Source organism: Rhinichthys klamathensis, unplaced genomic scaffold, assembly GCF_029890125.1.
Source record: "Rhinichthys klamathensis goyatoka isolate OS25496 unplaced genomic scaffold, OSU_Roscu_1.1 h1tg001063l_1, whole genome shotgun sequence".
Lineage (NCBI taxonomy): Eukaryota > Metazoa > Chordata > Actinopteri > Cypriniformes > Leuciscidae > Rhinichthys > Rhinichthys klamathensis.
This window is the reverse complement of record NW_026607326.1, coordinates 150001-167921: the sequence shown is the minus strand read 5'-3', so window position 1 is coordinate 167921 and position 17921 is coordinate 150001. Positions and strand designations below refer to the sequence as shown.

General features: G+C 44.0%; 1 protein-coding gene across 5 annotated transcripts in view; it reads right to left on the bottom strand.

The window, feature by feature from the left end:
- Positions 1-272: 272 nt before the first annotated feature.
- The window catches only part of fmn2b (formin 2b), a 72624-nt gene continuing 54975 nt past the window's right edge, over positions 273-17921 (bottom strand). For all 5 annotated transcript variants that reach the window (XM_056244720.1, XM_056244723.1, XM_056244724.1 and 2 more), the window contains 5 exons: positions 12505-12597; positions 10081-10132; positions 8974-9123; positions 3160-3241; positions 273-566 (listed from right to left, as the gene is read on the bottom strand). In XM_056244720.1, coding sequence (XP_056100695.1) covers positions 540-566; positions 3160-3241; positions 8974-9123; positions 10081-10132; positions 12505-12597 — 404 coding nt within the window. In that variant the 3' untranslated portion in view covers positions 273-539. The remainder of the gene's footprint in view (positions 567-3159; positions 3242-8973; positions 9124-10080; positions 10133-12504; positions 12598-17921) is intronic.

Below are 17921 nucleotides of genomic sequence, written 5' to 3'. Positions count from 1 at the left end.
GATCCGGCCTCCCACACGGACATGCTAAAAACAAACCGCAACGCTACATACAGATGTTAATAACCTTTACATTAATTTAAAAAACATCATTTTTAAATACTTTAGTGAGTGAGTGTGTGGATGCAGCAAAACAATCTTGCATAATTTCACAAAAACACTGAGTTGATTTCCTGAACGTTTCCTCCGTCCTCTTCACATGGAGTGTCTCTCCCGGGTCCTGTAGGCTCGGCTGTGCTTTGAACATGTTGAACTGCTGATTAAAAGCTTGCTGATGTTTACAGATCCAGATTTCTCGTTCCCTGTTCTCTATTAAAAATAAGACACACTTTTTTTCCTCTGATGACGTTGAGAACTTCAGCGGGGATTGTGGGAATTCTGGAGCAAACATCTGATATGTTCGTCACCGCACAGGATATGACATCACATTCTGAGGGCCGATCACTTCCTGTGTCCGTACGGCAGAAGTAACACTGAAGCTGTGTGTGCGAGAGCGAATTAAAGATCGAACAACAAGAGCGTTCGTTCCTTCATCAGGCGTCTCAGATCTTCATACCCAACTTTGCTTTCTGAGGGACACAAAAAAAGAATTTAATTATTAAAATGCCCCGTTACGCTGTTTTAAAGGCTCCTAATGTTGTTTTAAAGGCTCCTAATGTTGTTTTAAAGGCTCCTAATGTTGTTTTAAAGGCTCCTAATGTTGTTTGAGAGTCTCCTGAACAGGTTCACATGCATGTAAAGTCATAAACACTGTAATGTCCTCAATCTCCAATCAGCTTCAGCTCTTTCCTCTCAGTGTCTGAAACGCTTCCATCGAGGATTCAGTCTCTCTAAGCCCCGCCTCTCTGAGAGCTGCTCTGCTCTGATTGGTCAGAGAGCAAACGCTCATTATCATATCTGAATCTCAGCTCTTGATCACAGTGATACGAACAGTGACGATGGCGTGGGTTTCACCGTCTCAATCTCAGAAAACAGCGTCTCCTCGACACGAACAACACGAGCCGAACTCTTCCAGTCTCAGATACACTACAGTGTTTGAGGGCGGAGCTAAGAGACGCTGTTCAGCCAATCAGGACCAGAGGCGGGCATTATGCTAATTAGTTACAAACCTACGCAGGATCAGCAGGAAGTGAGACTGAATTAATGATGAATATTCAAATGCATTCGGCAGACATTTATCCAATGTGAATTACACTGTAATTGAAACAATGTGTGTGTGTCAGGGTTTCCGTTGTCCGGTAATTACCGGACATTGGCCGGGAAAAAAATGAAATGTCCGACAAAATTAAATCTCTCCGGTCAAATTGTCCGATTAAAATTGTGTAATAATCCCGCCCCCCTAACACGATATGAATTTGAGAATAAGCCTAAAATGTATAAAACAAAAATACACCGACCTTTGGCTATGTATGTTATAAAGGAACAGCCTCTACCGTTTGAAAGTTGTTGAACAACATTGCATGCTGCATTTCAAATAAAGCGCACGCCTAGAACGGCTGTAATATAGACCTAAACACCGAACGATTGAGTGAGACGTTTCAGATATGGCCAGGCCCAGCCTTGAAGGAACACTCCACCGTTTTTTTTAAAAAATTGGGGTTATTCACGGTCTCCCCTACATTTAGATAGGTGGGCAAATGCATGTTTGGAAGCACAGGCGAAGCACTGCTACTTGGGCGCAGAGATATCACGCAACACCTGAAATAAAGCTTGCCACAAAGAACCGGCGAAAGTAATATTATGCATGAAACATTTGAATTATTGATAAAGTTGATAAATAGCTATGACGATGCAGACTCGTCATCTTCGCAGTAGTGAACGCGCCTAGAGAGAGAAGTGTGCACGCGCCGACGCCTCCGTGTCCTGATTATATTGTCCACTATATTTGCTTCTTATTTATTAATCCAGGCAAATTTGTTGATGAAACATTGATTAAAATTAAGATACAATTTATACAAAACAAAATTTAAGCAAAAATAATATTCGAAGATCGCTGGGTTGATTATTATTCGAAAATCGCACCCCTCCACCACACACACATGCATTAGGCTACACACCAGAGCATGAGCAAAGCGGAGCGGTGTGACGCTTATTATAAGTTAAAAAACTTAAACATACGTTTCATATTTATAAATTATTAGGCTATATGAAAAGGGAACCGCATGAGATGAGTAAGATAGGATCATAAGATGACCAATAGGCTTATATATCGGAAAACATTTGGAATGGGTCAGATTGACCACTGATTTAGTTTTGTTTTGTAGAAAGCCTTTCTTTAAAGTTTATTTCGTTTTGTATAAATTGTATCTTCATTTTAATCAATGTTTCATCAACAAATTTGCCTGGATTAATAAATAAGAAGCAAATATAGTGGACGATATAATCAGGACACGGATGCGCCGGCGTTCTGCATTTCTCTCTCTAGGCGCGTTCACTACTGCGAAGATGGCGAGTCTGCATCGTCAACTTTATCAATTTATCAACAATTCAAATGTTTCATGCATAATCATTACTTTCACCGGTTCTTTGTGGCAAGCTTTATTTCAGGTGTTGCGTGATATCTCTGCGCCCAATAGCAGTGCTTCGCCTGTGTAGACTCTGAGTCTCCGCAACGGCGATATTGAAACGCGTGTCCGAGTGAAGATTGCGCAACTCGCGCAGCGCGTCGTCCATGACACTGATAGCGGCGACACGAGCGCTCAGCTTGATTTAAAAAACAACTGATTTTAGCGCTAGATTTCTTATTTAATAGCGAACTAAATGAATGATCTGCTAGTGAACTGGAGATGTTTTATTTATTTGTATTAGGTACATCCGTGCCTCAATGTTTCAAAAAGTGAATGTGTGTGAAACCATAGTAAAAAACAATTGGTGTTGATTGACGCCAATCGGACGTTCATGTTTTTTTCCGTCTATTTGAAAGTGAGGCTAATAATAACATGTTGCATTCTATAAGGCCTGATTATGTCATTTTTTAAGTTACATAGCCTGCCTCCAGTTTTCCTCAACTTGACTAATTAAGAGGCGATATTTGACCGGCATATCATCAAAATGTCCGTTAAACGAAACCTCTGCCGGTCACTTTGACCGGCACCATTTTTTTCTAGCGGAAACTCTGGTGTGTGTGTGTGAAAAGAGAGAGATAAATAAATGGTGACTTACGATTCCAGACGCGTGTTTGGGTTTGACACTGTACGAGGCCTTTTCTTTGACCTGTCGGAAACACTCCTCCGCCGCCTTCAACCTGAGGAAACAGCAGAGGCAAACGAGTCAACACACACACACACACACACACACACAAGGATTTTCTGTAAAGCTGCTTTGAAACGAGTGTTGTGAAATCTGCACTGGCAGCACACAGAGGAAGTTTGTCTGTCTAACCGTAAACGAGTCTTGATGGATCTGTTCACGCTCACACACACACACTCTCTCTCTCTCTCTCTCAGACACACACACTCTGTAACGAGTGATGGATCTGTCTGCTGGTCAGAAGTTAAGATCTGACCGTCTGAACACAGATGATTGAGCAGCGCAGGAGTGGATCCTACACACACACACACACTTCGTCATGGTCATGTGAGTGTTTTATGACCTCCAGCCAGTGAATGAAGCCCGAGCTCCATAATAGGCCATGTTTAGCGTCACACACCAATCCTGACGCTGCAGGGAGAACACACTCATGTAACACACACACTCATGAACACACACACACTCATGATGAACACAACTCATGAACACACACACACACCCCGGCGCTCGTCAGACGGAGGCGCGTCACTGGAGCGCAGCAGAAGTGCAGAGCCAACACTTCCAGCGCGTGATGGATTCGGCTCTAAGAGCGGGAGATGTTTACAGCAGGGGGAATTATGGGTAAAGGGCGAGAGATCTCCTGCACATCAGCAGCTGCTGCTTTAAACAGCGGAACAGAGCCGCGCGTCTCAGCGAGCCGGACCGGGACACCAGACCAAACATGGAGCGTCTGCGGCTCGGGTCACGGCCCGCATCACTTCCTGCCGCACACACACTCACAGTCCAGCGTTCAGCGGCTCAGAAGAGCACCAGCAGAGCCACTACGCCGATCACCGCATGAACACTCGAGAGGAGGGATAAAAGCAAAACCAAATCAGAAAAGAAAAAAAGAAGTAAAAATAAAGAAAGAAAAGAAAGTGCATAAAGAAGATGCTAAAATTATAAATGAAAAAATAAAAATCTAAGAAATAAATTAATAATTTGTATAATAATAAGAAAACTAATGAAAAAAAAGAAAAAAGAGATAAAAAACCGAAATAAGAGAAAAAAGTAAATAAATAAATACAAATAAAGATAAATCTAAAAGAAAAAGGAAAATTAAATTATCAATAAATAAATAAAAGGAATACAAAAAAATACATAAAATCTAAATATAATAAATAAAAAGAAAAAAGGCCAAAGAGGAGATCAATATAAAAGAAAAAGAAAAAAGAAAAGAAAAAAGTATAAAGAAAAAAAAGAATAAATACAGAAATAGAAAAAAAAAAAAAAAAATGAAGAAATGAAATGAAAAAAAAGAAAAGAAAACTAAACTAATATAAAAATAGAAAATAAAATAAATGATAAAACCATAAATAAAGAAAGGCCTGAAGACAGGAGTGTGTCCTCGAGACGCTGAGGGTCTCCACCAGCTAGAGGTGTTCGACACACACACACACACACACTTCATCATCTAATATCTCAGCGGCTGCTAAACTGGAGTGTATTAAACACTCGTGTGTATCCAGCGCCGCTCCAAACACACGGTTCACATCAGTGACAAACTAGTGTTTAGTTCATCATTTACTCGTTACAAACTCAGACTGTAGTTTCCTCTTCAGAACACAAACGAAGATGTTCATAATGAAACCGAGCGCTTTTGGTCCTCATATGATCATGACTCCTGCATTAACCCTCTCCATTCATAAGCATTCGTTGTATGACGCTTGTATGACACTTGTGGATCTTCACTGCAAAAAAATGCTTTTCTTCCTCAGTATTTGTCTCTCGTTTTCCAGTAAAAATATCAAATCTAAAAATTAAGATACATTTACGATATTAAGTCGTTTCCTGAAGATCTGCTAATGGGGTCAGAAATAGAAATATTCTTGTTTTCCCTTTAAATTCAGTGGATGTTTCGGACCTCACTGCAGATTCAGCTCTCGTTTTAAACACACTCACTAAGTTCTGATGATTTCTTCAGAAAACTGACTAAACATGGTTTAAAAATCTATTTAATACAAGTTATTTTGTTTCTCCAGTAAAATGGAAATACGATGAATTTATTAGATGTAAATGGAAAACAAGAAAATGTAGTGAAGATCCAAAAAATGTCAAAAGCGTCGTAAAATTAATCCATATGAATGGAGTGGTTTAATTCAAGAGACACGGTGAATATTTAATCTAGGCTTTTGAAACAGTGACAATTAAAACAAATAAAACCCTAAGCGAAAAAACAACAACAATAGAATAGAAAATAAATACAAAAAAAGAGAGAAAAAATAAATGAACAAAAAAACTAAATTAAACGAGTAGTTTAATGCAGAGACACAAATGCTTTTAAATGATGAATACATTAAATGAAGGCTTTTATTTGTGGAATTTTGTATTTTTTGTGCCGTGTTGTAAGTTTTGGTTTCCAGTAAAAGCGCAGTGAAATGTCCGGCTGCAGCACACACACACACACACACACACACACACACACACACACACACACAGAGCTTTCGGTGTCAGACAGATCAGTGTCTCTCGGCTCCAGGAGACTCTTCTGTTCCAGCGCACAAACCACAGGCTTTCAGGACTAATTGTGTCCGCGAGACGGAGAGCCTCTGTGGGTTTAGGAGGCGCTGGAGGAGAAAAGCAAACACTTTAGCAGCAGATCGTGTGATTAACAGGCCAGCCATGTCACAGGAAACGCATCACTCTCTGGGAACTGATCTATCAGAGTCAGCCGTGTCGCGGCGGCGGCGAGAGAGAGACACAAAGCGCTTCTCCTCCCAGCAGGACCAGTGAAAGAGCCGTCTCTATCGCACATCTCCAGCATTGTGCTCCGGATCACAGGCCTCAGGTCGAGTTTCAGGCCCTGGCAGACGAGAGCCTCAGCGCTGCACAGGTCAGAGGTCAGAGGTCACGCGATCGGCCTCGAGAGGCGAGGAGATGATGTGGGAAACGGCTCAGAGACGCCAAACTAGCGGCAGCGTAACAGAAAGCAGGATATGTCAATAAATGTTTAGAAAGAAAAGGTAAGAGAAATAAATGAACAAAATTAGATAATTAAATTAAAGAAAAATAAAAAAAATAATAGAAAGAACAAAAACAGAAAAATAACTATTATTAGACGAATAAAAGAACAAATTAGAAAAAACAAACAAACAATGAAAAGGAAAAAGAAAAAATGATTAACAAAAACAAACCAAATGAAAAATATGAACAAAATGTAGAAAAATTAGAAAAAACGAAAATAAAATAAGTAAAGGGAATGACAATAAAATGAAGTAAATAGAAATTAAGGAAAAAAGAAAGCAAAAATAAAATTAAGAGAAAAATAAAACTACAACCAAAATTAAATAATAAATAAAAGAAAAAAGGACAAGAAAAAAATAAAGCAAACAAATAAACAGACAAAAATAAACAATATAAGAAATAAAAAGTGAAATACAAGAAAAATAAGGTAAAAAGAGATAAATTAATTAATTAAATGAAAAAGGCAAAAAAGACAGAAATATAAAGAATGACAATTAAGACAAATAAATAAAAATGAAAGAAAGAAAGAAAAAGTTATAGCAAAGCAAGCAAAGATAAAAATAAATAAATAAATAGAAGAAAAAATAAAGAAAACAATTAAAAGGAAAGAATAACAAATAATAAAGAAAAATAGAGAATGACAATTAAGACAAAATTAAATAGAAATAAAGAAAAAAGAAAGCAAAGCAGGCAAAAAACTTAATGAATAAATGAATAAAAAGAGAAAAAAAATAACAGAATTAAATGAGAAAAGAAGAAAAATAAAGAAAGAAAAAGTGAGAGCAAAGCAAGCTAAATAACTAAAATTAATAAATAAATAGAAAAAAAAGAAAGAAAAATAAATGAACAAAACAACTTGAAAATAAAGAGAATGACGATTAAGGCCATTAAAGAGAGAGAGAGAAAGGCCTGAGAGTGTATCAGGACAGATGTAGAGATTCGGTCCTCATGAATAATGCAGAGCTGAAGAGCTCGAGTGTGTGTGCGCTATCGCGACGCTGAGAGTGTGTGTGCTATCGCGACGCTGAAGGGCTCGAGTGTGTGTGCGCTATCGCGACGCTAAGAGTGTGTGTGCTATCGCGACGCTGAAGGGCTCGAGTGTGTGTGTGCTATCGCGACGCTGAGAGTGTGTGTGCTATCGCGACGCTGAAGGGCTCGAGTGTGTGTGTGCCATCGCGACGCTGAGTGTGTGTGTGCTATCGCGACGCTGAAGGGCTCGAGTGTGTGTGTGCTATCGCGACGCTGAGAGTGTGTGTGCTATCGCGACGCTCCATCGCTCCACTGGAAGCTAGCGCACCGCGCCGGTACTCTCTGCATTAGCGGGGTTACACAAACACACAGGGTTCATCAGCGCGCTCTCGCTTTCAGGGCCAACCTGAATGTGGCAGATATAATCTAATATCAAACACATGGCACAGGTTATGGGAGAGGACGAACCGCACACACACACACACACACACACACACACACACGTCATCTCGCTTTAGCTTGATGCATTTCCCAGAGAACACTGCGTCCTATCTGGTGTCACTGTACACGTCAGTAAACGCACTAACCGTTAGTCGTCTAGAAGAGGCGTAGTCGAACTGAACTGTATTAGTCGTTTGAGTCGCAGAAGAAAAACCTGAAAAAGTGTCGAAATCGTTAACGGCAGGAAATCCAAACATCATAGATCATTCATGACACGGCTAATATCACTTGAAACATGCGAGTAGCAGCACTTCTGCTAATCACTCTAATGCTAACAGACACGTGTGTGCTATTTAGGCACATTAGTGTTTGTGTGGGAGTGTGTTACTGCATGACACACACACACATCACTGCTTTTAACTCAAAATACTCACACAGATGAGAGTAATGCTAACTGTAAAGTCTACTGTTATTTCTGTAAACTCAAATGAACCGAAACTCAGCGTATACTTGCTTCACAGACATGAGATATCTATAGAAAGATTACATTTGAATGAACAAATTCCAATGGAAAATAAATATTCTCAGGTTATGTAATCCGTATGAAACGCACTAATAAAATAATACATTACGACATATTCATAATCATCATGTTTGCCGGTGCGCCGTGGCTTTATGTTTGAATTTGTGTGCTTATTAGGCTATACGTATTTTATATAGGCGCATTATTATGATTTATGGCTTATTAAAATAAACGCAGGATTAGTCAACTAACGGCTAACATGAACGACTACTAGTCGAGGGCAGCGCTACAGATTTATAATATTTCTGCTGGAAAACAAGAGAGAAATGGAGGAAGAACATGATCTTTTCCACAGGATCATAAACCGTCACTCATCTTTGATCTTCACACACGTTCAGTCCAGAACACACACACACACACACACACACACACACACACACGCTTCTCTGGAAGATTCAGGAGCGTCTAATTCCAGGAATGCTGATCCGTACACTTTTCCGTGTCAGAACAAAGCTTTCCTCCATCATATTCCCCTCTGAGAGAGCATATTTCAGCCCTTCCCATGATGCACCTGTGGACGGCGTGCTCAGGTGCTCACATTAAATCACGCAGCTGGACAGCAGGCGCTCCTCAAACACACCTCGGCCTCGGAAGATGTTTCCACAACACTTCAGGAGCGAAGACTCGACAGAAGCACTTCATAAATCAGCCTGAGCTTCTTTATTCTCCATTACGCCACTGTGATCCGGGACTAAACACTGAGGCCATCTCACACACACACACACACGTACCTCTCCTGCAGGATGACCTTGTTCTCCTTCTTCCAGGTGTCTTTAAAGTCGCTGGAGAACTCGTGCCACACGGAGAAGAAGGTGTTTGGAGAAACCTCTTTCTCTCCGCCTTTGGCCTTGACCGAGAAGAACACGCACAGATCCAGGAACCTGTGACACACACACACACACACACACACACAGCGGTTTCAGAGAGATGCTGGAGATCAGGACACAAGAATTCCTCACGGATTGACCAGAACGTCTCCCGCTAAAGTGGAAACACCCCAAAAAAGAAAAAAAGGGGGTTTTCTTTTTCTGAAGGAAATAGAAACTGTTTGCCGGTGCAAAACGTGGTTTCTAGGGTGATCTAGGTTTGTTTTCCTACTAAAAATACGAAAAAAATACGAAAAAAAACGGATTCATGAAAATCAAAAAAAAATTTTTTTTTAATTTAAGGATAAATTCTTAGTTCGTAAAATGTTCCTCAGTGTAATTACTGAAAAAATGTCATCATATTTTGTCCTCGAGAAGAAAATGACAACTTTTGTCTTTAAAAAAAAAAAAAAAAAAAACACATATACCTAATAATAATAATTAAAAAAAACATGAACATTCTTAAATGCTTTTGGGAATAAAAATATTTACTTCATTATTTTTAATTTAATTTAATTAAAAAAAATTTAGTGATGCCTGTCAGTTTTCTGGGTTATTGCCTTCCCCCCTCCCCCAAACACATATTTTAGTAATCAAATGGGTATCATTGAAAATTTAAACCTTCAAAATTCATCCTGCGAAAAAATGTTTTTAAATCAGAAACTGCGTTACCATGGAAACGCTACTTTAAATTCTTTTAGCGGCTCAATTTTTGGATATCAATTTTTAATTTGGAACCACTCAGTTAGACGTTAGATAACAAAAAATAATTGTGAAATACATATTTTATATACAAGCAGAAAGATGGATGTATGGATGGATATTTTATATAAAATAAAAATGTTTAGTTCAGTAGATTTGCTTTACAGGAAACTTAAACGTCTTTACTTTGCTAATTCTTTTTATATATATATATATAGAAAAGAATAACAGCTTCAAAACATAAGTGTAATGGCAGAATTGACTTCTTACATTTTGTGGGTTTCACTGAGTTGCTTCTCTTGACATTCCAGCTCAGTTTTTGCTGTAAAAAGAAGAAAAGAGACATGTTTTCAATTTTTAAATATCATAAGAGTGGGTTACAAACATCTCCATGCGAGTTTACGGATATAAAACGGCTCATTTCTACAGACTGTCTGACAGCCGCTTCACAGAAATATACAGAAAAATTACAGTTAATTATCAATTATGAAACAACTTCGATTTGAGCTGTAAAGATGACAGTCAGAGATTGTTAAAACGTGCATCGCTCCCAGTTTTTCCCAGAAGTCTCTGTTCCAGAAGAGACAGAAACAGAGTCTGGGAACAGGGAATCACGTTGTGTAATTGAAGCCAGAGAAGAAGCAGCCGTTAAATCATCTGACATCAGGCCGAAAGTGTGTGTGTGTAAAGGTGAGATCAGACCGTAAGTGTGTGTTTGTAAAGGTGAGATCAGACCGTAAGTGTGTGTTTGTAAAGGTGAGATCAGACCGTTAGTGTGTGTGTGTGTGTGTGTGTGTGTAAAGATGAGATCAGACCGTAAGTGTGTGTGTAAAGGTGAGATCAGACCGTAAGTGTGTGTAAAGGCGATATCAGACCGTAAGTGTGTGTTTGTAAAGGTGAGATCAGACCGTAAGTGTGTGTGTGTGTGTGTGTAAAGGTGAGATTAGACCGCAAGTGTGTGTGTGTGTGTGTGTGTAAAGGTGAGATCAGACCGTAAGTGTGTGTAAAGGCGATATCAGACCGTAAGTGTGTGTTTGTAAAGGTGAGATCAGACTGTAAGTGTGTGTGTAAAGGCGATATCAGACCGTAAGTGTGTGTTTGTAAAGGTGAGATCAGACCGTAAGTGTGTGTGTAAAGGTGAGATCAGACCGTAAGTGTGTGTGTGTGTGTGTGTGTGTAAAGGTGAGATCAGACCGCAAGTGTGTGTGTGTGTAAAGGTGAGATCAGACCGTAAGTGTGTGTGTAAAGGTGAGATCAGACCGTAAGTGTGTGTGTAAAGGCGATATCAGACCGTACGTGTGTGTGTGTAAAGGTGGGATCAGACCGTAAGTGTGTGTGTGTAAAGGTGAGATCAGACCGTGTGTGTGTAAAGGTGAGATCAGACCGTAAGTGTGTGTGTAAAGGTGAGATCAGACCGTAAGTGTGTGTGTAAAGGCGATATCAGGCCGTAAGTGTGTGTGTAAAGGCGATATCAGACCGTAAGTGTGTGTGTAAAGGCGATATCAGACCGTAAGTGTGTGTGTGTAAAGGTGAGATCAGACCGTAAGTGTGTGTGTGTAAAGGTGAGATCAGACCGTAAGTGTGTGTGTGTAAAGGTGAGATCAGACCGTAAGTGTGTGTGTGTAAAGGTGAGATCAGACCGTAAGTGTGTGTGTGTAAAGGTGAGATCAGACCATAAGTGTGTGTGTAAAGGCGATATCAGACCGTACGTGTGTGTGTGTAAAGGTGAGATCAGACCGTAAGTGTGTGTGTGTAAAGGTGAGATCAGACCGTAAGTGTGTGTGTAAAGGCGATATCAGACCGTAAGTGTGTGTGTTTGTAAAGGTGAGATCAGACCCTAAGTGTGTGTGTGTAAAGGTGAGATCAGACCGTAAGTGTGTGTGGTAAAGGTTAGATCAGACCGTAAGTGTGTGTGTGTGTGTGTGTGTAAAGGTGAGATCAGACCGTAAGTGTGTGTGTAGAAAATCCTGCTGCGATCTGATTGGCTGATTGAGTCCTGATAAGATCACCTGTTGTCACTAGCTAATCATGCTTCAGTCTCAGCTTGTTTGTATGTAAGAGACCGTCTCCCCATTCATGCATGCTCTGTGTGGAATTGTTGCGTGGTTGACCATGAACCAACAATTACCACCTAAGAAATGTCTACTCCTACATGTGAAGCACAATAAAATGGGAAAAGCAAATTGATGACTGAATGAGTTTTAATGGACCCACCATCCTAGTAGCAACAGCTAAATCAGCCTAAATATCCTGCTAGTTTTTATAGTGTGTGTAAAGGTGAGATCAGACCGTAAGTGTGTGTAAAGGTGAGATCAGACCGTAAGTGTGTGTGTAAAGGCAATATCAGACCGTAAGTGTGTGTGTGTAAAGGTGAGTTCAGACCATAAGTGTGTGTGTGTAAAGGTGAGATCAGACCGTAGGTGTGTGTGTGTGTGTGTGTGTGTGTGTGTGTAAAGGTGAGATCAGACCTGACGAGAGCAGAGCTCATTAACGACAGATGCAAGACTCTCGTCTTCTGCTGTGATGTTCAGGTTATGCTAACTCCCGTTAAACTCATCACCAGCAGCATAACACATGTCAATAACACTCATCTCCAGCAGCAGTGTGTGAAACACACACACTTTACCCGGAAACAGAAAGAGGTCATGAACACATCGGTCATCGGGAACACAGCAAGCCGAAAGAGTCGCTCACCTTCGCTGACGAACGTCTCCATCTGGTCTTTAAAGGGCTGCAGATGCTCTTCCGTTGAGACGGAGCAGACCTTCTCCACCTGAGCAGTGCATGCTGGGAAACAGGACCACAGTCATAAACAGGTGCGCAAACAACCATCATATAAACGGAACCAACGTGTGACACTTTCATTTGTTTTCTACATCATGAACTAACAATGAAAACACTCCTAAACCATTTATTAATTTAATGCATTCTTAAATTTAAAAGTTGTATCTGTTAATATTTAATGAGCTAACATTAACAATGAACAGTTTATTTTTAACAATCAAACATTAATAAATACTGTAACAGATGCCGTTAAAAGCATTACCGTTAACAAACGAATGTGCCTTTCCTACAGAAACTGTCATTTATGATGTATATCTGCTCATGTTTCATGAACGAAGCCCTTCATGTACAGTATGTACACTCAAAATGGCATTTATGAAAAAAAATAAATAAATAAATAAATAATGATTATAGTTATACTAAAAGCATAAATAAACATGTTTTACCTAAAATAAAATAAATGTTAAGTGAAATATAATAAAAACTGAATAATGCAAGCACACTCAATTCTGCTTGATGATTCAAGACTGTCAAACGATCATTAATATCTAATTATTTCACTCCTAATGCAGTTTCCACATCTCAAAAGCACATGGGATGATTCTCCTGACCTTTGACCTCCAGAAGGGTCAGAGACGATCTGAACACGATCTATTAACCCGACAGAACCGACACGAACATCCAAACGAAACAGACAAACACACGCGGACGAACTTTAACTGTGTGAAAGTAACACTACAACTCATAACGGACTAGACTTTCGAGACTGAGGAGTGAACGCCTGTCCTCGCTCAGACGCGTGTGAACCTGCGCTGTTCAACACCGAACAGACCAGAGACAGAAGTGTCAAAGCATCCCATTCTTCAAAGACCAGAGTGAGCCGAATGTGTGGCTAAACCCGGGATTAGACACGTTAACCTGTGAACTCTGAGATTAGAGGGGAAATCCTCACTTCCGTCCCAGAAAGCCATCGTTCACTCTCAGCTAAAACATGCAGCAATTACTGCAATTCGGTTCAGGAGAGCAGAGTCCTCAAGCGGAGGGGAACGACCCTCGGCTGGGCTTAGGGTCAGGAGAGCAGAGAGTCCTCAAGCGGAGGGGAACGACCCTCGGCTGGGCTTAGGGTCAGGAGAGCAGAGAGTCCTCAAGCGGAGGGGAACGACCCTCGGCTGGGCTTAGGGTCAGGAGAGCAGAGAGTCCTCAAGCGGAGGGGAACGACCCTCGGCTGGGCTTAGGGTCAGGAGAGCAGAGAGTCCTCAAGCGGAGGGGAACGACCCTCGGCTGGGCTTAGGGTCAGGAGAGCAGAGAGTCCTCAAGCGGAGGGGAACGACCCTCGGCCGGGCTTAGGGTCAGGAGAGCAGAGTCCTCAAGCGGAGGGGAACGACCCTCGGCTGGGCTTAGGGTCAGGAGAGCAGAGTCCTCAAGCGGAGGGGAACGACCCTCGGCTGGGCTTAGGGTCAGGAGAGCAGAGAGTCCTCAAGCGGAGGGGAACAACCCTCGGCCGGGCTTAGGGTCAGGAGAGCAGAGAGTCCTCAAGCGGAGGGGAACGACCCTCGGCAGGGCTTAGGGCCAGGAGAGCAGAGAGTCCTCAAGCGGAGGGGAACGACCCTCGGCCGGGCTTAGGGTCAGGAGAGCAGAGTCCTCAAGCGGAGGGGAACGACCCTCGGCCGGGCTTAGGGTCAGGAGAGCAGAGAGTCCTCAAGCGGAGGGGAACGACCCTCGGCCGGCTTAGGGTCAGGAGAGCAGAGTCCTCAAGCGGAGGGGAACGACCCTCGGCTGGGCTTAGGGTCAGGAGAGCAGAGTCCTCAAGCGGAGGGGAACGACCCTCGGCCGGGCTTAGGGTCAGGAGAGCAGAGTCCTCAAGCGGAGGGGAACGACCCTCGGCTGGGCTTAGGGTCAGGAGAGCAGAGTCCTCAAGCGGAGGGGAACGACCCTCGGCCGGGCTTAGGGTCAGGAGAGCAGAGAGTCCTCAAGCGGAGGGGAACGACCCTCGGCCGGGCTTAGGGTCAGGAGAGCAGAGAGTCCTCAAGCGGAGGGGAACGACCCTCGGCCGGGCTTAGGGTCAGGAGAGCAGAGAGTCCTCAAGCGGAGGGGAACGACCCTCGGCCGGGCTTAGGGTCAGGAGAGCAGAGAGTCCTCAAGCGGAGGGGAACGACCCTAGGCTGGGTTTAGGGTCAGGAGAGCAGAGAGTCCTCAAGCGGAGGGGAACGACCCTAGGCTGGGCTTAGGGTCAGGAGAGCAGAGAGTCCTCAAGCGGAGGGGAACGACCCTCGGCTGGGCTTAGGGTCAGGAGAGCAGAGTCCTCAAGCGGAGGGGAACGACCCTCGGCTGGGCTTAGGGTCAGGAGAGCAGAGAGTCCTCAAGCGGAGGGGAACGACCCTCGGCAGGGCTTAGGGTCAGGAGAGCAGAGTGTCCTCAAGCGGAGGGGAACGACCCTCGGCCGGGCTTAGGGTCAGGAGAGCAGAGAGTCCTCAAGCGGAGGGGAACGACCCTCGGCCGGGCTTAGGGTCAGGAGAGCAGAGTCCTCAAGCGGAGGGGAACAACCCTCGGCCGGGCTTAGGGTCAGGAGAGCAGAGAGTCCTCAAGCGGAGGGGAACGACCCTCGGCCGGCTTAGGGTCAGGAGAGCAGAGTCCTCAAGCGGAGGGGAACGACCCTCGGCCGGGCTTAGGGTCAGGAGAGCAGAGAGTCCTCAAGCGGAGGGGAACGACCCTCGGCCGGCTTAGGGTCAGGAGAGCAGAGAGTCCTCAAGCGGAGGGGAACGACCCTCGGCTGGGCTTAGGGTCAGGAGAGCAGAGAGTCCTCAAGCGGAGGGGAACGACCCTCGGCCGGGCTTAGGGTCAGGAGAGCAGAGTCCTCAAGCGGAGGGGAACGACCCTCGGCTGGGCTTAGGGTCAGGAGAGCAGAGTCCTCAAGCGGAGGGGAACGACCCTCGGCTGGGCTTAGGGTCAGGAGAGCAGAGAGTCCTCAAGCGGAGGGGAACAACCCTCGGCCGGGCTTAGGGTCAGGAGAGCAGAGAGTCCTCAAGCGGAGGGGAACAACCCTCGGCCGGGCTTAGGGTCAGGAGAGCAGAGAGTCCTCAAGCGGAGGGGAACGACCCTCGGCAGGGCTTAGGGCCAGGAGAGCAGAGAGTCCTCAAGCGGAGGGGAACGACCCTCGGCCGGGCTTAGGGTCAGGAGAGCAGAGTCCTCAAGCGGAGGGGAACGACCCTCGGCCGGGCTTAGGGTCAGGAGAGCAGAGAGTCCTCAAGCGGAGGGGAACGACCCTCGGCCGGCTTAGGGTCAGGAGAGCAGAGTCCTCAAGCGGAGGGGAACGACCCTCGGCTGGGCTTAGGGTCAGGAGAGCAGAGTCCTCAAGCGGAGGGGAACGACCCTCGGCCGGGCTTAGGGTCAGGAGAGCAGAGTCCTCAAGCGGAGGGGAACGACCCTCGGCTGGGCTTAGGGTCAGGAGAGCAGAGTCCTCAAGCGGAGGGGAACGACCCTCGGCCGGGCTTAGGGTCAGGAGAGCAGAGAGTCCTCAAGCGGAGGGGAACGACCCTCGGCCGGGCTTAGGGTCAGGAGAGCAGAGAGTCCTCAAGCGGAGGGGAACGACCCTCGGCCGGGCTTAGGGTCAGGAGAGCAGAGAGTCCTCAAGCGGAGGGGAACGACCCTCGGCTGGGCTTAGGGTCAGGAGAGCAGAGAGTCCTCAAGCGGAGGGGAACGACCCTAGGCTGGGTTTAGGGTCAGGAGAGCAGAGTCCTCAAGCGGAGGGGAACGACCCTCGGCTGGGCTTAGGGTCAGGAGAGCAGAGTCCTCAAGCGGAGGGGAACAACCCTCGGCCGGGCTTAGGGTCAGGAGAGCAGAGAGTCCTCAAGCGGAGGGGAACGACCCTCGGCCGGCTTAGGGTCAGGAGAGCAGAGTCCTCAAGCGGAGGGGAACGACCCTCGGCCGGGCTTAGGGTCAGGAGAGCAGAGAGTCCTCAAGCGGAGGGGAACGACCCTCGGCCGGGCTTAGGGTCAGGAGAGCAGAGAGTCCTCAAGCGGAGGGGAACGACCCTCGGCCGGGCTTAGGGTCAGGAGAGCAGAGAGTCCTCAAGCGGAGGGGAACGACCCTCGGCCGGGCTTAGATATATTATGTAAAAAACTTTTATTTTGGATGCGATTGATTTACATTGTTTTGAACATTTTACTCTGTTTTGCATCTGTTTTGTTATTGAAAATCAGTGTTACTCCAAATATTGATTTCTTAATTCTTCTAAAGTTAAAGCATTAGTATTGAGATGTTTAATATGAATATTAATTGTTTTCTTAGTATTATTCGAGGATAAAAACATCGCATCTTTTTTGTTCGACAATTTCTGCAAATAAATGACTTTTTATTTGAAAATGGGAAGAAATGTTATCAGTAGTTTATAGAAAACAATTTTCACTCAAACACTCTTTTTTCCAGAGCTGTATGTTCAGTGCTGTTATTTTTCTAAATGTCATAATCATTTGTTTTACAAACAAGTATTTATTACTTCAATGAGCTCATCGTTTCTGCATTAAATTAATACATTTTTAGCTAACTGTGATCTTGTATATTTTCTGAAATGCATAACTTAGACAGTCTCCTCTGATAACAGATCACTGTAAACTGTAAAGTGGACTCGTGCACTCTCTGTAAAGCTGCTCTGAAACTGTGTGTGTTGTAAAAAAAATGCTATTCAAATAAATGTGAATTGAAATTGAATGAACGAAGTTATCAGTTTGTTTCTTTCTATTTTCAGCGGTGTTTCACAACGCAAAAGTCGACTGCTGTGTGTCAGTCATATTCATATCTCTAGATATGGCACTGATGAAGTTTGTAACCTCATGAAGAAATGAAAACAGCCAATCAGAGTGAAATCAGCCGGAGCGGTTACAGGGTCTGTTCCCTGGAGCGAGTGTGTGTGTGTGTGTGTGAGAGTGAGTGATCGAGGCCGTGCCAGAGACGCAAACTAAAGAGAATTTAAAAAAATAATAATTGAGGAACTGCGTTAAAGTGGCACAATAAAATGCACAAAGAGAGAAATAATGTGAAGTAAAGGCCTGCTAACCATTTCAAAAGTGTTAACAGCTTCCAGGCCCATTACCAGCTGACCTCAGGCCTGTGTGTTCAGCAGAGTGAGGTCACACACACACACACAGCGCTGGCGCGCACAGATACACATGTGCAAGGAATCATTCAGCTATTCCTGATCCAAAGTTCTTATGTTGATCTGACACTGTAGCAACAATCAATAACCTTCAGACTTCAAGGCTTTCCTCAACTCTCAGCCAAAGCTGGTCCATCAACTCTCTCTTCTAACTGGAAATAATCACTTAAAACTA